We start from the raw sequence: 14459 nt of genomic DNA, 5'->3' as shown, positions 1-14459 counted from the left end.
TGAAGTTATTAATGCGGTCAAGAATCTTAAGCCAAATAAAGCCCCAGGACCGGATCATAGGATCATACCGCCCTATATCCCTTCTGAACCTAGATTACAAACTCATGACAAAAATATTAACGGATAGACTTAAGATAATCCTGCCCCTTATTATACATCTTGACCAGACTGGGTTCATAGCGGGAAGACACTCGGCGGTGAATGTACGGAGAGTTATAGCAGCTCTGTCTGAGTGCAAGACTAACCCGCTTTTTCGGGACTCAGCAATTATTTCACTAGATGCCGAAAAGGCATTCAACCTCATTGAATGGCCCCACTTATACTCCACTATGTCCTGCTTTCGTTAACAGGACTCCTTTTTTCAATACACTCTGTATTCTTTACTCTACCCCGAATACACAGGTGTCTTGTAATGGCTTCTTATCAGACCCATTTACTATTGAGAGGGGAACGAGACAGGGTTGCCCCCTTTCGCCACTCTTATTTGCAATCGCGCTAGAACCGTTGGCTATGGCCCTGAGAGCTTCCACGGTATATAAGGGCATTTTGATAGGTGGAGTTGAACTAAAAGTTTTTGCGGGCGTCATGCTCCTTTTCGTTGCAGGACCTTTAGTCTCGGTCCCTGCAATATGTTGAAGATAAACTTCACTTTTAAATCAAGGTCCTTTATAGATCTGTAAGAACTTATATCAATCGATTGAGAGACATATGAAGTGCGCACACACAAGATGCGATTCCAACGCACGTCTGGCTTCTCGTTTATTTTGTCCAGGGATATATACATGCATATACAGTTTCCATACGTCATATTTAGATAAGCAATACATGAGACTGATTCTTTGTTTCAGGGTCCTGCTCACCCTCCCGCCCCCTCCTCTTTTGGTGTCTGTTGGTACCAAGACATTCCTATGCTCTGAGACTTTCTTCATGTTATCGTGATCGTAAAGTGGGGGGTGGGAGTCTATAACTTTACTGGCTCAGGACTAGAATATAGTGTCAGCATCTATTATAACTCCTAAAAGAAGAGACAAAACAGCTTCTCTCATGATTATTATATTGTTGTCTTTCAATATTACAACTTATAAATGAAATTGGGAAGGTTGACGGATATAAAATTAACATTACAAACTCGGAATTGCTACCCTTAAACTGCTCAAGTACCACAATTGTCACCCTTATCACCTCTTCACCCTTTAAATTAACGCAGTCACACTTTAAATATTTAGGGGTTTTAATCCCTAGGGATGCAGCGTCCCTTTAGGATTTGAACTTTATTTCTACAATTAATAGTCATAGCTAAACTGGAGGGGTGGGCCGCTCTCCCTTTATCAACATTAGGCAGGATTGCAGTGCTGAAGTCAGTGATTTTCCCAAAAATGTTCTATATAATGCAGCTTCTCCCATTTCTTATAAATAACTCAGATCTACGTCACTTACAAAGAGCCATGACATGTTTTGTATGGAGTGGGAAGAAACCTAAAATTGCCTATACCAAGTTATGGACAGGTCGGAGGGCGGAGCTGGGTTGCCAGATTTTCTATCCTACTCTATTTCTATCCTATTGCGATGTGCAATGGATTGAATTCACCTCAGGGGGGCATATACTAATCTATCACTGGAGGCAGCCATAGCACACCCGTTCTCTCTTTGTGCCCCTTTACATTTAAACAAATCTCTAATTTCCACCCTAATACTCAATCACCCTCTTTTTCATGACACCTTTTTGGGATGGATAAAATTGCATAAAAAAACTTAAATTGGACTATATGGCCACTCTTTATGTTACAATATGGGGTAACCCCTTCTTTTCTTCCTTCTCTGCACAACTCTCATTTCTTGCAGTGGCGGGGGGAGGGCTGTGCGCTGCAAACCAGATTTTTGACCCAGACGGCAATCTCTAGCCTTTTTTTCAAGCTTAAAAGAGCAATTCCATATCTCAAATTCCCACTTCGACATGTATTTGCAAACACGTCATTACATACAGTCACTCCGGTTAGATCCATACTTAGCCACACCAGTGACAGAATTAGCAAATACTTTAAGTACTGGGAATCACACCCATACAAAACCAAACGTATATACTCTCTCTTGATAAATTCTTCATTGTCCTCTCCTTTTGCGGTTTTGGTGGAGAGGAGACATACCCGAAGTGACCTTGGTAGATTCCTTATTTCTACACTATACCTCCATTATGAAAGTCCTGGGATCTGCTTAACTGCAGGAGGTACATTTTAGATCTATACACAGGGCATATCTGCCTCCCTCGACCAGAGCACATTTTACCCCCCCCCCCCGCTGATGATGATCGATGCCCCAAATGCAGTCAGACAGTAGCCTCCTTCTTTCACTGTTTCTGGGACTGTTATAAGGTACGTAGGTTTTGGAATTAGCTGTTCTCCTTTCTCATTGATGCTTTCTCCTTGTCTCTACTACCATCCCCCATGGCTTGTTTATGTATAAATTTCAGTGTTTGGGACCACACACCGATTGCTATTAAGCATCTATACCCCTTTTTCATAGTGCTGTTCACTGTAGCTAAGAAACTCATATGAAACATTGGGTGTCTAAATCTGCACCGATCCTTTCTGCACTACATAATATGCTTCTCCAGCAATTGTACTGGGACCACAAGGCCATCTCCCTTACTACACTCCAAGGCAGCAAGCGTTTCCACTGTAAATGGGATTTTTATATCTCCACGCTGGATCCCGAGACACGATCCAAAAATATTCAAATTTTCTGAATAACAATCTTGGTCTATGCTAAGATCCACTACTCAGTGCCTTCATTAACCCCCCTCCACAAGGTGTTGTGCAGGGCGCTTATTCTCAGTTGGGCTGACCCAGGAATGTTAACCCCCTCATATTGCACTATTAAATGACTCAACAGATTGCGAGTAGGCTATTCATTGATATTACCCCCCCCCCCCCCCCTTTTTTTTCCTCTTCATCCCTCCTTTCCAATCTATAGATATAGATACATAGATGGTTTAATGTTACTGTTTAAGCATTCTGTGGATGGTAACAATATACTGTACTGGGACACATTGTATGTTCGGCATAACAGCAACTACCGATTTGTTAATGATGTTCTCTCAGCACAGACCTTTATGTGCACTGTTTACATCCTATGTGATATACCTCCACATATCTTATGTTTTATGTTTGAAACTAATAAAAAAATGTTATTTAAAAAAAATAAAAATATCCTTGAGTTTCATATCACATTTTATTATTAAGTATGGGGTGTTTAAACCCTATGCTACAACTTTATTTTTTGGAAAGTGCCCTTATAGTAGGGCTAACAAAGCGAAATATAATATAAAACCAATTATAGAATAGTCAGAAAAAAAAGGAGGTTAAGTACAGAAATATTAAAGATTAAAACCAACCCCGTATGTGTGTTGTTGTTAATGGAGTGCCCCTATTCCACGTTTGTAACACTCAGGTGTTATATGTTGCTTTTTGAATCGGTTATTGGTTGAATTATATTGCTCCAAATGGTATAATATGCCACCCATTCGCAGGAGATTATTATTATGTTTCTGAACTACCTACTGAATCCTTATTCACACGTTTAATTAGATCACATTTAATCTTACATAGGTAAGGCACTAGAGTCAGACTATCTGTTGTTGTTGGTGTCTGTAATCATTAGAGGAAACAATGATTGCAGTATTTTTCTAACGAACGTGATCTGTGCAGGCTTCAGCCCAAATACTTCTGGAAAATGAGGAGTATTTTCCAGGCATATTTTTGGGTCGAATACCGGTAGTAGTTTACATATGGCCGGATAGTAAATTTGGAATAACAATTCAAATGAATGGTGAATTTTATTGGTAATTCTTTTGATCTTGTATGCATTTGTATTCCCCAATAAGAATATGCCTAGAAATTGAATACAAATTCTGTAGCTGTATACTGGCCTTTGTCAAAAATATGATTTTACACCTGTATATGGCTGCGAATACGGGCATTTGTAGCCTTTCGTATTTTAGTAAATTCCTCCCACAGCATTGTCTAATGCTTGAAGCTAAGCAGTATTGGGCTTGTCCAGATCCATTTTTATTTATTAAAACTCCTGTCTCTATCAAGACTGATTTATATAAACCACTTATCACATCATTCAGAAAATAAAAATGGTCTCTCTAGAATGTATATTGTGGTGGTATAACCTAACTCACTTATGAGACACGCTGCATTCAGGCTCCCAGAGGAACTCCTCATGTGATTAAGAAGTATGGTCTTTGTAGTAACACTACCTGCATATAAGGCATATTTCTACAGTCACATTATTATGATCACCAGCTAATAGCCAGAGTAACCGTCATGTGCAGCACAAACAGCAGCTAGATGGACTGGGAGTGACCCAATAAAGTGCTGGTAGCTTGGCACTGCTATCTGGAGCCATGTTGACTGCAGTACATCCCACTGCTGCTTGAGGAACCATAGGGCAGACACAGTGACAGAGATGGTCCCACAGATGCTCAGCTGGGTTCAAATCCAGGAATTAGGGAGCTAAGGAAGTATTTCGAAGTCTTGGTCAGGTCGTCCAACCACTGTCAGACATTTCTAGCTGTGTGACATCACATTCTCTTGCATGAAGATCCCAGCAGCCCCAGCATGTATGGATGTACGTTATCTGCTTGGATGTATACGTAATCAAATCGGTTGAGTACTGTCCACATGGATGACTGGGCCCAGAGACTGCCATGAAAACAATCCCCAGACCATAACATTGCCACCAACTGCATACAACTCATGCACCTGCTTATCCAACGTTCACCTGTCACGGCAATGGCATGTGGTGATGCTCAGTTTTTGCATCTGTTTTTCACAATTGTCCCAGTCACAATACACATTCACCACATCGGCATGATAACAGATCACAATCTGCACTGTTTCAGAAATACTGCCAGAAAGCCGATAATTATCCCTCTTTGCACATCAGAATCATTTCCCGTTTTATCCATGATCGCAACAAGTGATGTTTGCAGGTGGCCTATCGCACACCTTATATACCCACCAAGCCAGTGAATGACACGTGGGGTGAAATGTAATAGGATGAGAGATTCAGAAAGTGAGAGATTTGGTAAGAAATCTCCAGTTTTTTTAAAGTGGCAATCATTTACACAGCAAAACCAGTGTGATTTTGCTGTGTCAATGATTGCCACTTTAAAAAAAACTGGAGATTTCTTACCAAATCTCTCACTTTCTGAATCTCTCATCCTATTACATTTCACCCGTGATGTACTTCATGGGCTACATGCTGCCGTCATATGTAAGAGGTGGTCATAAGGTACTCTTTACTTATCACGGCGGGCATCGCATGCACAAAAAAAAAACGGGTGCGATGCGACCGACGCGATTTCCCATAGGGAACAATGTTAAATGTCTCAATTGACCCGATTTTCCTGTTCAATGCCTCAATGGACCCGATTTTTGCATAGGAAACACTGTTAAATGGGCCACAGAGCCCAAATAGGCACCCTGAAGTGTGAAATGGCCCCCACAATTGTTAACGCGACCCCACGATCAACGTGAACCCGAAGCGCGGCGAGCGCAGCGAGCCCGTGAGGGGCGGCGGTACGCGTCCTCCGACCTTTTCATACCCCCACTATCCACGTCGGCGTGGAGTTGAGAATAGAATAGTGTGGCGAGCGCAGCAAGCCACCGAGCCCCGTGAGGGGACGCGGATACCTTCACAGGTAAACGCGTCCCTTCGCTGTCTTTACAGGTATCCGCATCCGCTCACCACGCTTCGGGCTCGGTGGCTCGCTGCGCTCGGCACACTATTCTATTCTCAACTCCACGCCGACGTGGATAGTGGGGGTATGAAAAGGTCGGAGGACGCGTACCGCTGCGCTCGCCACGCTTCGGGTTCACGTTGATCGTGGGGTGGCGTTAACAATTGTGGGGCCATTTCACACTTCAGGGTGCCTATTTGGGCTCTGTGGCCCATTTAACATTGTTTCCTATGCAAAAATCGGGACCATTGAGGCATTGAACAGTAAAAACGGGTCAATTGAGACTTTAAACATTGTTCCCTATGGGAAATCGCGGGCATCGCACCCGTTTTTTTAGTGCATGCAATGCCCGCGATTTTTTACCGGCGATGACCGCGATCAGAATCGTGGGCGCCGTGATAAGTAAAGAGTACCGGTCATAATTATGTGACTCAACTGTGTAGTCTATCATTTGATGTGTAGCAAGCTGTAGTCTTTGGAAAAAACATTTGCTGCATTCAATGCATTTATATAGTCTCTCCTGTGTGACTCCTCTGATGTTGGACAAGACGTGATTTAGAGGAAAAACATTTGCTGCAGTCAGAACATTTATATGGTTTCTCTCCTGTGTGACTCCTCTGATGTAGGACAAGATTTGACTTCATTGAAAAATATTTGCTGCATTCAGAACATTTATATGGTTTCTCTCCTGTGTGAATCCTCTGATGTTGGACAAGATGTGTCTTATGGATAAAAGATTTGCTGCATTTAGAACATTTATATGGTTTCTCTCCTGTGTGACTCCTCTGATGTAGGACAAGATTTGACTTCAATGAAAAATATTTGCTGCATTCAGAACATTTATATGGTTTCTCTCCTGTGTGAATCCTCTGATGTTGGACAAGATGTGACTTCTGGGGAAAACATTTTCCACATTCAGAACATTTATACGGTCTCTCTCCGGTGTGACTCCTCTGATGTTGGACAAGCAGTGACTTCTGAGAAAAACAATAGCTGCATTCAGAACATTTATATGGTTTCTCTCCCGTGTGACTCCTCTGATGACGGACAAGATGTGACTTGTGGGAAAAACATTTGCTGCATTCAGAACATTTATATGGTTTCTCTCCTGTGTGACTCCTCTGATGTACAACAAGATTTGACTTACAGGAAAAACATTTGCTGCATTCAGAACATTTATATGGCTTCTCTCCTGTGTGACTCCTCTGATGTAGGACAAGCTCTGACTTCTGGGAAAAACATTTGCTGCATTCAGAACATTTATATGGTCTCTCCCCTGTATGACTCCTCTGATGTAGGACAAGCTCTGACTTCTGGGAAAAACCTTTGCTGCATTCAGAACATTTATATGGGTAATTTCCGGTGTGACTCCCCTGATGATTAACAAGATTTAATTTATGGGAAAAAAATTTGCTGCATTCAGAACATTTATATATTTTCTCTCCTGTGTGACTCCTCTGATGTTTAACAAGATTTGGCCTCTGGGAAAAACATTTGCTGCATTCAGAACATTTATATGGTTTCTCTCCTGTGTGACTCCTCTGATGTACAAGAAGCAATGATTTACGTGTAAAGCCATTGTCACACTCAGAACATTTATATGGTTTCTCTCCTGTGTGACTTCTCCGATGTAAGAGAAGCTGTGATTTATATGTAAAGCCTTTATCACACTCATAGCACACATGTGGTCTCTCTCCTGTGAGGCTCATCATGTATGAGATAAGAAAATTTGTTGAATGTTTCTTCTATCCAGAAAATAAAGTGGCTTAGGTTAATCCTCCAGGTGTAAGAAGAAATGAGGACTTTAGCTGGCTGGATCAGAGAATAACGTCCGTCTGAGCAGGATTTGGACTATAAATATTAGAAGATGTGTAGTCGTCCTGTAAGAAATGTAAAAAGTATAAATTTAACATAGTTCAACTGTGATGTCAGGTTTTATTGTGTAAGGAACATTATATATTTCTCTATGCAACAAATTAGTCGCTGAGCATTGTTTTTATATTTGCGCATGTTGCCAAATTGCTGGGACTTTTTGCAGTCAGAGGCACAGCAAGGAGCTTTCTCCCCTTCTATAGCAGGGTAGAGGGCTCTTGGTACCCTGTCGATTGTACAGGAGAAGTGGACTAGACTACGGTGGACCCTATAGGTACACAAGGTGGGTGAGTGTAGAGTAATAAACTTTCATTTTTCACGGTGTATCTTTCATTTTGCTATTGATTATGGTGTAGAACTAAAAAAAGACCCAGCGGGCCCTTTAATGCCCCACATGCTGGGACTTATGGTTTTCCAAGATCCTGCATATGGGGGAGGCTTGCTGGGACTTGTAGTTCTACAACTTAACCCAATGGTTCTTTTCTCTTAATTTTACACATTGCTATTAGCGCTGTGCCCACCACCCAGGGACACCGGAGACAGCCTCAAGGTGGGGGTGCAAGTAATACGGGAGGAATGGGGAAGAGGGATTGGGGGTCCGCACACACTTTTGAATTATGTCCCTTCAGGCGTTCCTGAAGAAGCAAACTTGTGAAACGCGTGTAGACCTTACCGCTTGTTTCAATGTTGCAAATCATATGAAATGTCAAAACAATGATACAATCATGCTGTAAAATGTATATATTTAGATGTTAATTCTGTGAGAGAAAGCCAATTACTGTTACTGTTAGAAGCTATGCAAGACTGGGAAGCTGCAGACAAATCAGATATGAAAGTATACCTTAACATAAAACAATGCTCCAATATTAGTAAATACAGGCATGAACACATGCAGTATCGAAAATATCCACTGGATGGCAACAGCCACATTATAACAGGCAAAGAACTGCCAGAGAATTAGTGAGATTAAAAAAACACTGTCTAATAATACTGCTCTGAGCAATTGAGCACCAATTGAGGTGACTTAACTGGTATATAAGAATATATAAAAATAAATATACCAACTTAAACCTGTTTAACAGCTGATTAAAACGTTGTGAAAAGATGCCAAATAATAGCAGCAATAGTAACTCTGTGAGAGTAAAATCACAATAAAAGCTATCCACTCATAGAAAAATATACCAGGTATACTTAGAGAGAAAAGGAGCAGCATCCCAGTACAGCTAAACAAAGGCATGCCTATATGCAAGATCAAGAATACCCACTAGACAGTACTGATCACATTATAACAGGCAAAAGAGAACCAGAATACCAACTAAAAACAACTGTTCTGAGCAATTAACCACCATCCTAAAGTGATACAATATAAATAGATCAATTATTTAACCTGTAAAGTGACAAATAAAAGATCCGAGAAGTGGGAACTCTGGGATAAGCTGCCAGATAAGAATTAAGCAGCCCCAGTAGCTCCGTGAGAGGGAGTGAACCCCAGTGAAAGGGACCCAGAAAAAGGAGGCCACAGGAGACACAAAACACTGGACCTATCCAGATACCAATAAACTATCCCTGTGGTACCAAATAAGGACATGCATGTCTGAGTGGAGATTATAATCCTAATAAAAGGACTCAGAATAAATCCTGTGAAATTTCATCTCCCTCACCTCTTTCTCTCATAAAGACTCATTTAATCCCTATAAACACTATTTCTACCTTTCGTGCATTTGCACGTCACAGTATATGTTGTGTGTTTGTGTACGTCCAAGATTTTTTTAACCTCAGATATTGTTCACAAGCTCATAGAAGGAGGTCACCCTGTGGGATTCCATATGCTAAAAAATCCGCACCCAAACTTCCCGACCAAATGAATTAAGTTTAGAGGTCTCTTTCAGTGTTAAATGCGTTTCCTGGAGGGAAACTATGTCTATCTTTTGGAGTTGAAGGTATTGCAAGATTTTCCGCCTTTTACTGGGCGAATGGATACAGGTTGAGTATCCCCTATCCGAAATGCTCGGGACCACGAGCATTCCGGATAGGGGAATTTTCCGGTTTTTGGAATAATTTTTTGTAGCCATACTTACCTGTCCCCTGATGGTGTCCGGTGGTCCCTCGGCGTCCGCGCAGTCCCCGGACGTCCACAGCAGGCCTCCGGCATAATCTCCTGGTCTCCAGCAGTCCCAGGAATGCATTGCGCCAGTGTGTGCGCGCACCGGTGACGTCACCGGCGCGTGCGCACACTCGCGCAATGCATTCCTGGGACCGCTGGAGACCCTGGAGAAGATGCCGGAGGCCTGCTGTGGACGCCCTGGGACTTGGTAAGTATGAAAAGAGGGTTAGGGGGGGTTAAAAAAATAAATAAATTCAAATGATTCCAAAAACCACGGTTTTTGGAATAATTCGGATAAGGGATGTCCGGATACCGGATACTCAACCTGTACCTCCTACATTAAGAGTGCCTATATGCAATGTTAGGGAGACCATAATAGGTCGTGATATTCACTATATTTTTCGCCTGTTAAAGGGTGTGAAAATTTATCTGACACAATCATATGTCGGCAGTTCACGCACCTCAAGCATTTGTAGGCTCCAGCTTGTCTCACCAACCAATGTCTCGCTTGATCCACTTTTGGACTTATATCTGAAAACGTTATTTGTTGTTTCAGATTTTGGCTTTTTTTTAAGCAAAAGAGCGGTGGACTCCGACAAACGTCTCCTAACACAGGATCAGTACTCAGTATGTGCCAATGATTCATAATTGAGGCCTTAATGGATTTTGAGGTCACAGAGTACGTTCTGGCAAAGTGTAGTCTCTCGTCATTTTTCTCCTTTAACAAATCTTTCCTATCAAGGTTTCTACACTTATTCCTTGCTTCTTGCACCACTCTTGGATCATATAATCGATTTAAGAAATCCTGGCACATTCTGTCGAAAACCGCATCAAGCTCATCTGGGCACCACCCTTAGTAGTTGCGAATAGGTTAACCCACGTTTTAAAGGTTGGGAATGAAAGCTTGTAGCCAATAAAAGCGTATTTTTTATCGGTAGCCTTTTTGAACAATGTGGTTTAGAATTCATTATTGTCAATTGCAACATTCACATCTAAGTAATTAATGCTGCTCTCACGTGAGTTCATAGTGAACCGTATATTGCCAGGAATAGAATTCAAATACATAAGTAAGCCTTTAAGCATATCCCCAGTTCCAGTCCAAATAAAATCTCACGTAACAATTAATAAATCTGTAAAAAATTGAACGGGTCAAAATATGCGTAGTTTCAAACTGATACATAAAGAGGTTGGCATACGATGGGGCCATGTTTGACCCCATCGCAGTACTGCGACGCTGTAAAAAAAATGTGTTATCAAACAAAAAATAATTTTTGTTCAAAACCAAACCCATCAATAATAACAAAAATTCAAGCGGAGGTCCTTTATAGAAAGGACTGGAACTGAGGATATTGCGCACTGCACTGATGCCCTCATCATTAGCAATATTCATGTATAAACTAGTAACATCTAATGTTACCAGTATACAATTTTTGATTGGTCGACCAAATTGTCTTAATTTAATGAGGAAGTTGGACGTATCCTTCAAGTAGTAAGGACTGGCTTGCACCACAGGCTGCAGGAAATAGTCAATATACTGGGATACCGGCTGGCTGTATGAGCCCATGGAGGAGATTATAGGCCTGCCCGGCGGGGAGACCAAAGACTTATGCCCCTTAGGCAGACAATATGAGCGAAATCACAGGAAGTCCTGCATAAGGAAGCTAGCCGTGGCCTCATCTAACCATCAATTATAAACACCCATTTTGATTATAGCATCAAACTCTTTTTTATACCTTTGAGTGGGATCACTCGGTGTCGGCAAGTGTGCCTTCAATTTCCTTAACATATGACTCCCTATCAAGTATCACAATGCCCCCGCGGCACACTATATTACTTGTGTTGTCAAGTAATGACTTAACAGCTAAGGATTCCTGTTTAGAAAGGTTGGAATTAAATTTAGCTGGTTTTCTCAAAACAGGCATAACATCCTGTTTGACTAATCGCATGAATGTCTCTATCGAGGCATTCGGAGAAGGGGGTCAAACTCACTTTTCTTTTTAAAAGGTAAAGGAGTAGTATCGGAGGATACGGGGGGGGGGGTGTCTCAGAAAATGGTCCTTTACACGTAATTGTCTATGAAACCGAAACAATTCCGTCACGCAATCAAAGGGTCTCTGCCTATGTGTTTGCACAAAGGAGAGGCCCTTATTAAGCACAGACATTTCGTCCTTGTTGGGGACATATTTAGAAAGATTGATGACAACTACTTCTGTTGCCCCCTCCTTTTGTACCTGCAGTGCTTGACACCCCCTCTCCTGCAACCCCTTTTGGTACCCTTGTCGGATAGCTGGTGCCAACATCTCATCCTAAAAAAAGAAGCCGAACCTTTACCGTTTCCCTGATCTGAGTCGCTGTGCGACGTCTGCGAATCAAGATCAGTGAAATTGACCTCACATTGCTCCCTCTAAGGGCATCTTGTATTTTGGCCAGTGAGCCAGGGATAAACCCTACGGTAATAGTCTTTAACTTTTTTATACTTCGCCTTTTTAAATGATAGCAAGTCAGTCTTAAATCGATAATACAGTCTCCTCTAATCTGGTCAACCAATCAACGGAAGCATCCGCCTTTAAAAGTGGCGGTACCCTCATTTTCACATAACGCAGTTTCTCTTTTCACAATCTCGATGTCAGAATTGACCTGTTGTATTCAATATCGCTCACCAATTCTTACAGAATTCCTTATTCGTCCGACCCAGCGTTGGCTGATTTATAATCCGAAAACCTCTCGGTATAAAGCCCTCCTTATGGTATTGCGATAAAGTGCGTCCGTGGAGCTCCAATTCCACTAATCTCTTTTTCAGACGCAATAAATCAGCATATATTTTGGATGAACTGTACACATCGAAGGCTAATTCATTGGTGTCGGCAAATAGAATTTTGTTCACATCCTTATCTAAAAATCTTTTAGTACCGGTCAATTCATTTGCATTGAAATCCATCTTGAAGATGACAATAGGGAACCAACCAATTTTACCAAAAAAACTGGAAAGAATGAAAAAAATCCAAAAACCAATCTGTTCAAAGGCTGTGCAATCATAATAATTGATAAGATTGTACAAGATTTCGCACCAGCTTCACTGACATAAAGGTGACTGTGCCAGGTCCATATAAAATGTAGTCACAGTTCCCAAATTATTAGGGAGACCAGCACCAGTCCAATGTCAAGGGTCAATACATGTTTATTGTCCCAATAGACAAAAAAGTTCAGCAATGATCATGTTAGAATCACAAACACCCAACAGGCTTCATCAATGCATTATCAGGCAGCGTCTCCTCGACGGCCGTTTCGGGGCCTCCGTACCTTTATCCAGAGGGGTGACCAACCAGACTGTACATATCAAGCGCTACATATAAGGCCCCCCAGGTGTCAGACATATAGAACATAGATATATCAGATGGTGCTGTGGTATGAGCTGCCTGCATTTCCCACAAATTACCTCCTAGGATGACACAGCTTTGTTGACAGACACTACGCTGGGGTCCATGCTGCAGCATCAGTGTAAGTTAGTGGAGGACGAGGTGCTTATAAGGAGTCTTGACCATAACATAGTAGGATAAGATCTTTGGTTCAAGTTAAGAACATTGAACCCTCTGGATTTAAGTAACTAAACTGCTTCAAACCATCACTACATTAGTTTGGAACATTAAACGTCGACATGGTTCAAAGATAAAGCAACGATGGCCTAGGTGCACAGTTTGGGAACGACTGGCTTAGTGTCTCAGAGGGTTATGCATGTGGTACTTGATAGGCTTGCCTGAAGAGGTGAGTTTTCAGGGAACGCTTGAAAGTTTGGAGGCTAGTGAAGAGTCTTATTGTGCATAGACTCTCTACTAGATGGAATAGATTGTTGAATAAGAAAATATCAATTGTTCTGTAATATTCCATCTATTCCCATATATACTGTGTAATGTTGCTGGTTTTCACCATACCCCTTTCACAACGCACAAATAAACTGGGTCTGACCCAGGCTCTTGCTTGGTTGACCCAGGTCTCGGTGCGGAGTGAAAGAGACGTTTGTAAAGACCCGAGTCCAGCAACCTGGCATTCCGACCCGGGTTAAAAAAAGGGGTTAATTCCGGGTGGGACGTGGGTTGCTGGGTCATGTGAACTCCTGGGTTTAGTGACCCAATTACTGTTCAAACTATCGGGAGGAGGCAGCATAGATTAATAGTTTTTCTCTTTTTCACCAAGGGGCCGGGACACGGAGCATAGTTCTGTCCCTGACACCCGTGAAGCCCCCCCACATGTCTTGAGAGGCCCACAGGCCAATCAGTCAAATAAAATAGATGACCACCGTTAGGTATAATCTTCAAAGGTCTTCTATTGCCATTGATGGCCATCCCTAATACACACTAGGGATTTCTGAGCGATATTGTTCACAATATCACCAAGTGTGTACACAATATCATTAGCGGTCATTAGTGACCCCCTTCCTCATCTGAACACGTTAACGAGCCACAGCATGACCATTGCTCCTCCCGCCTTCGCTAGGGATGGCCATCGTCCATTGATGATTCTAAACAGTCAATGATTTAGGGCCGATGACGAATACTTTTGCCATTGATGGGAGAACCCTACATCCCTATATCGATGGCACAGCAGAAACAAGGTTTCTTCTTTTTTTTTTCTTCAAGTTACTGGGACACAGAGCATAGCTATGCCACCCGTCAACCCTAAAGGCCCTCCCTCATATTCTGACTGACCTATGGGAGAGTCAGTCAAAGAGAATGGATGAAC

At 42.0% G+C, this 14459-nt stretch overlaps 2 protein-coding genes across 2 annotated transcripts in view; both read right to left on the bottom strand.

The window, feature by feature from the left end:
• The window catches only part of LOC146075893 (uncharacterized), a 150460-nt gene that overhangs the window by 20401 nt on the left and 115600 nt on the right, over positions 1 to 14459 (bottom strand). The gene's annotated exons all lie outside the window — the stretch shown is intronic.
• On the bottom strand, positions 6144 to 7803 carry LOC146075890 (uncharacterized). The gene has a single exon (XM_083185569.1). The coding sequence runs from the start codon at positions 7456 to 7458 to the stop codon at positions 6253 to 6255; it is 1206 nt and encodes a 401-aa protein (XP_083041695.1). The 5' UTR covers positions 7459 to 7803; the 3' UTR covers positions 6144 to 6252.

This window comes from Crinia signifera, chromosome 4 (assembly GCF_055691185.1).
Source record: "Crinia signifera chromosome 4, ASM5569118v1, whole genome shotgun sequence".
NCBI classification, from domain to species: Eukaryota; Metazoa; Chordata; class Amphibia; order Anura; family Myobatrachidae; genus Crinia; species Crinia signifera.
The sequence above is the reverse complement of the archived record's forward strand: the minus strand, read 5'-3'. Positions and strand labels throughout refer to the sequence as shown.

Bases quoted from the DNA above. Each gene is read 5' to 3' on its own strand.
- LOC146075890 (XM_083185569.1), bottom strand. From the start codon at position 7,458: ATGATGAGCCTCACAGGAGAGAGACCACATGTGTGCTATGAGTGTGAT.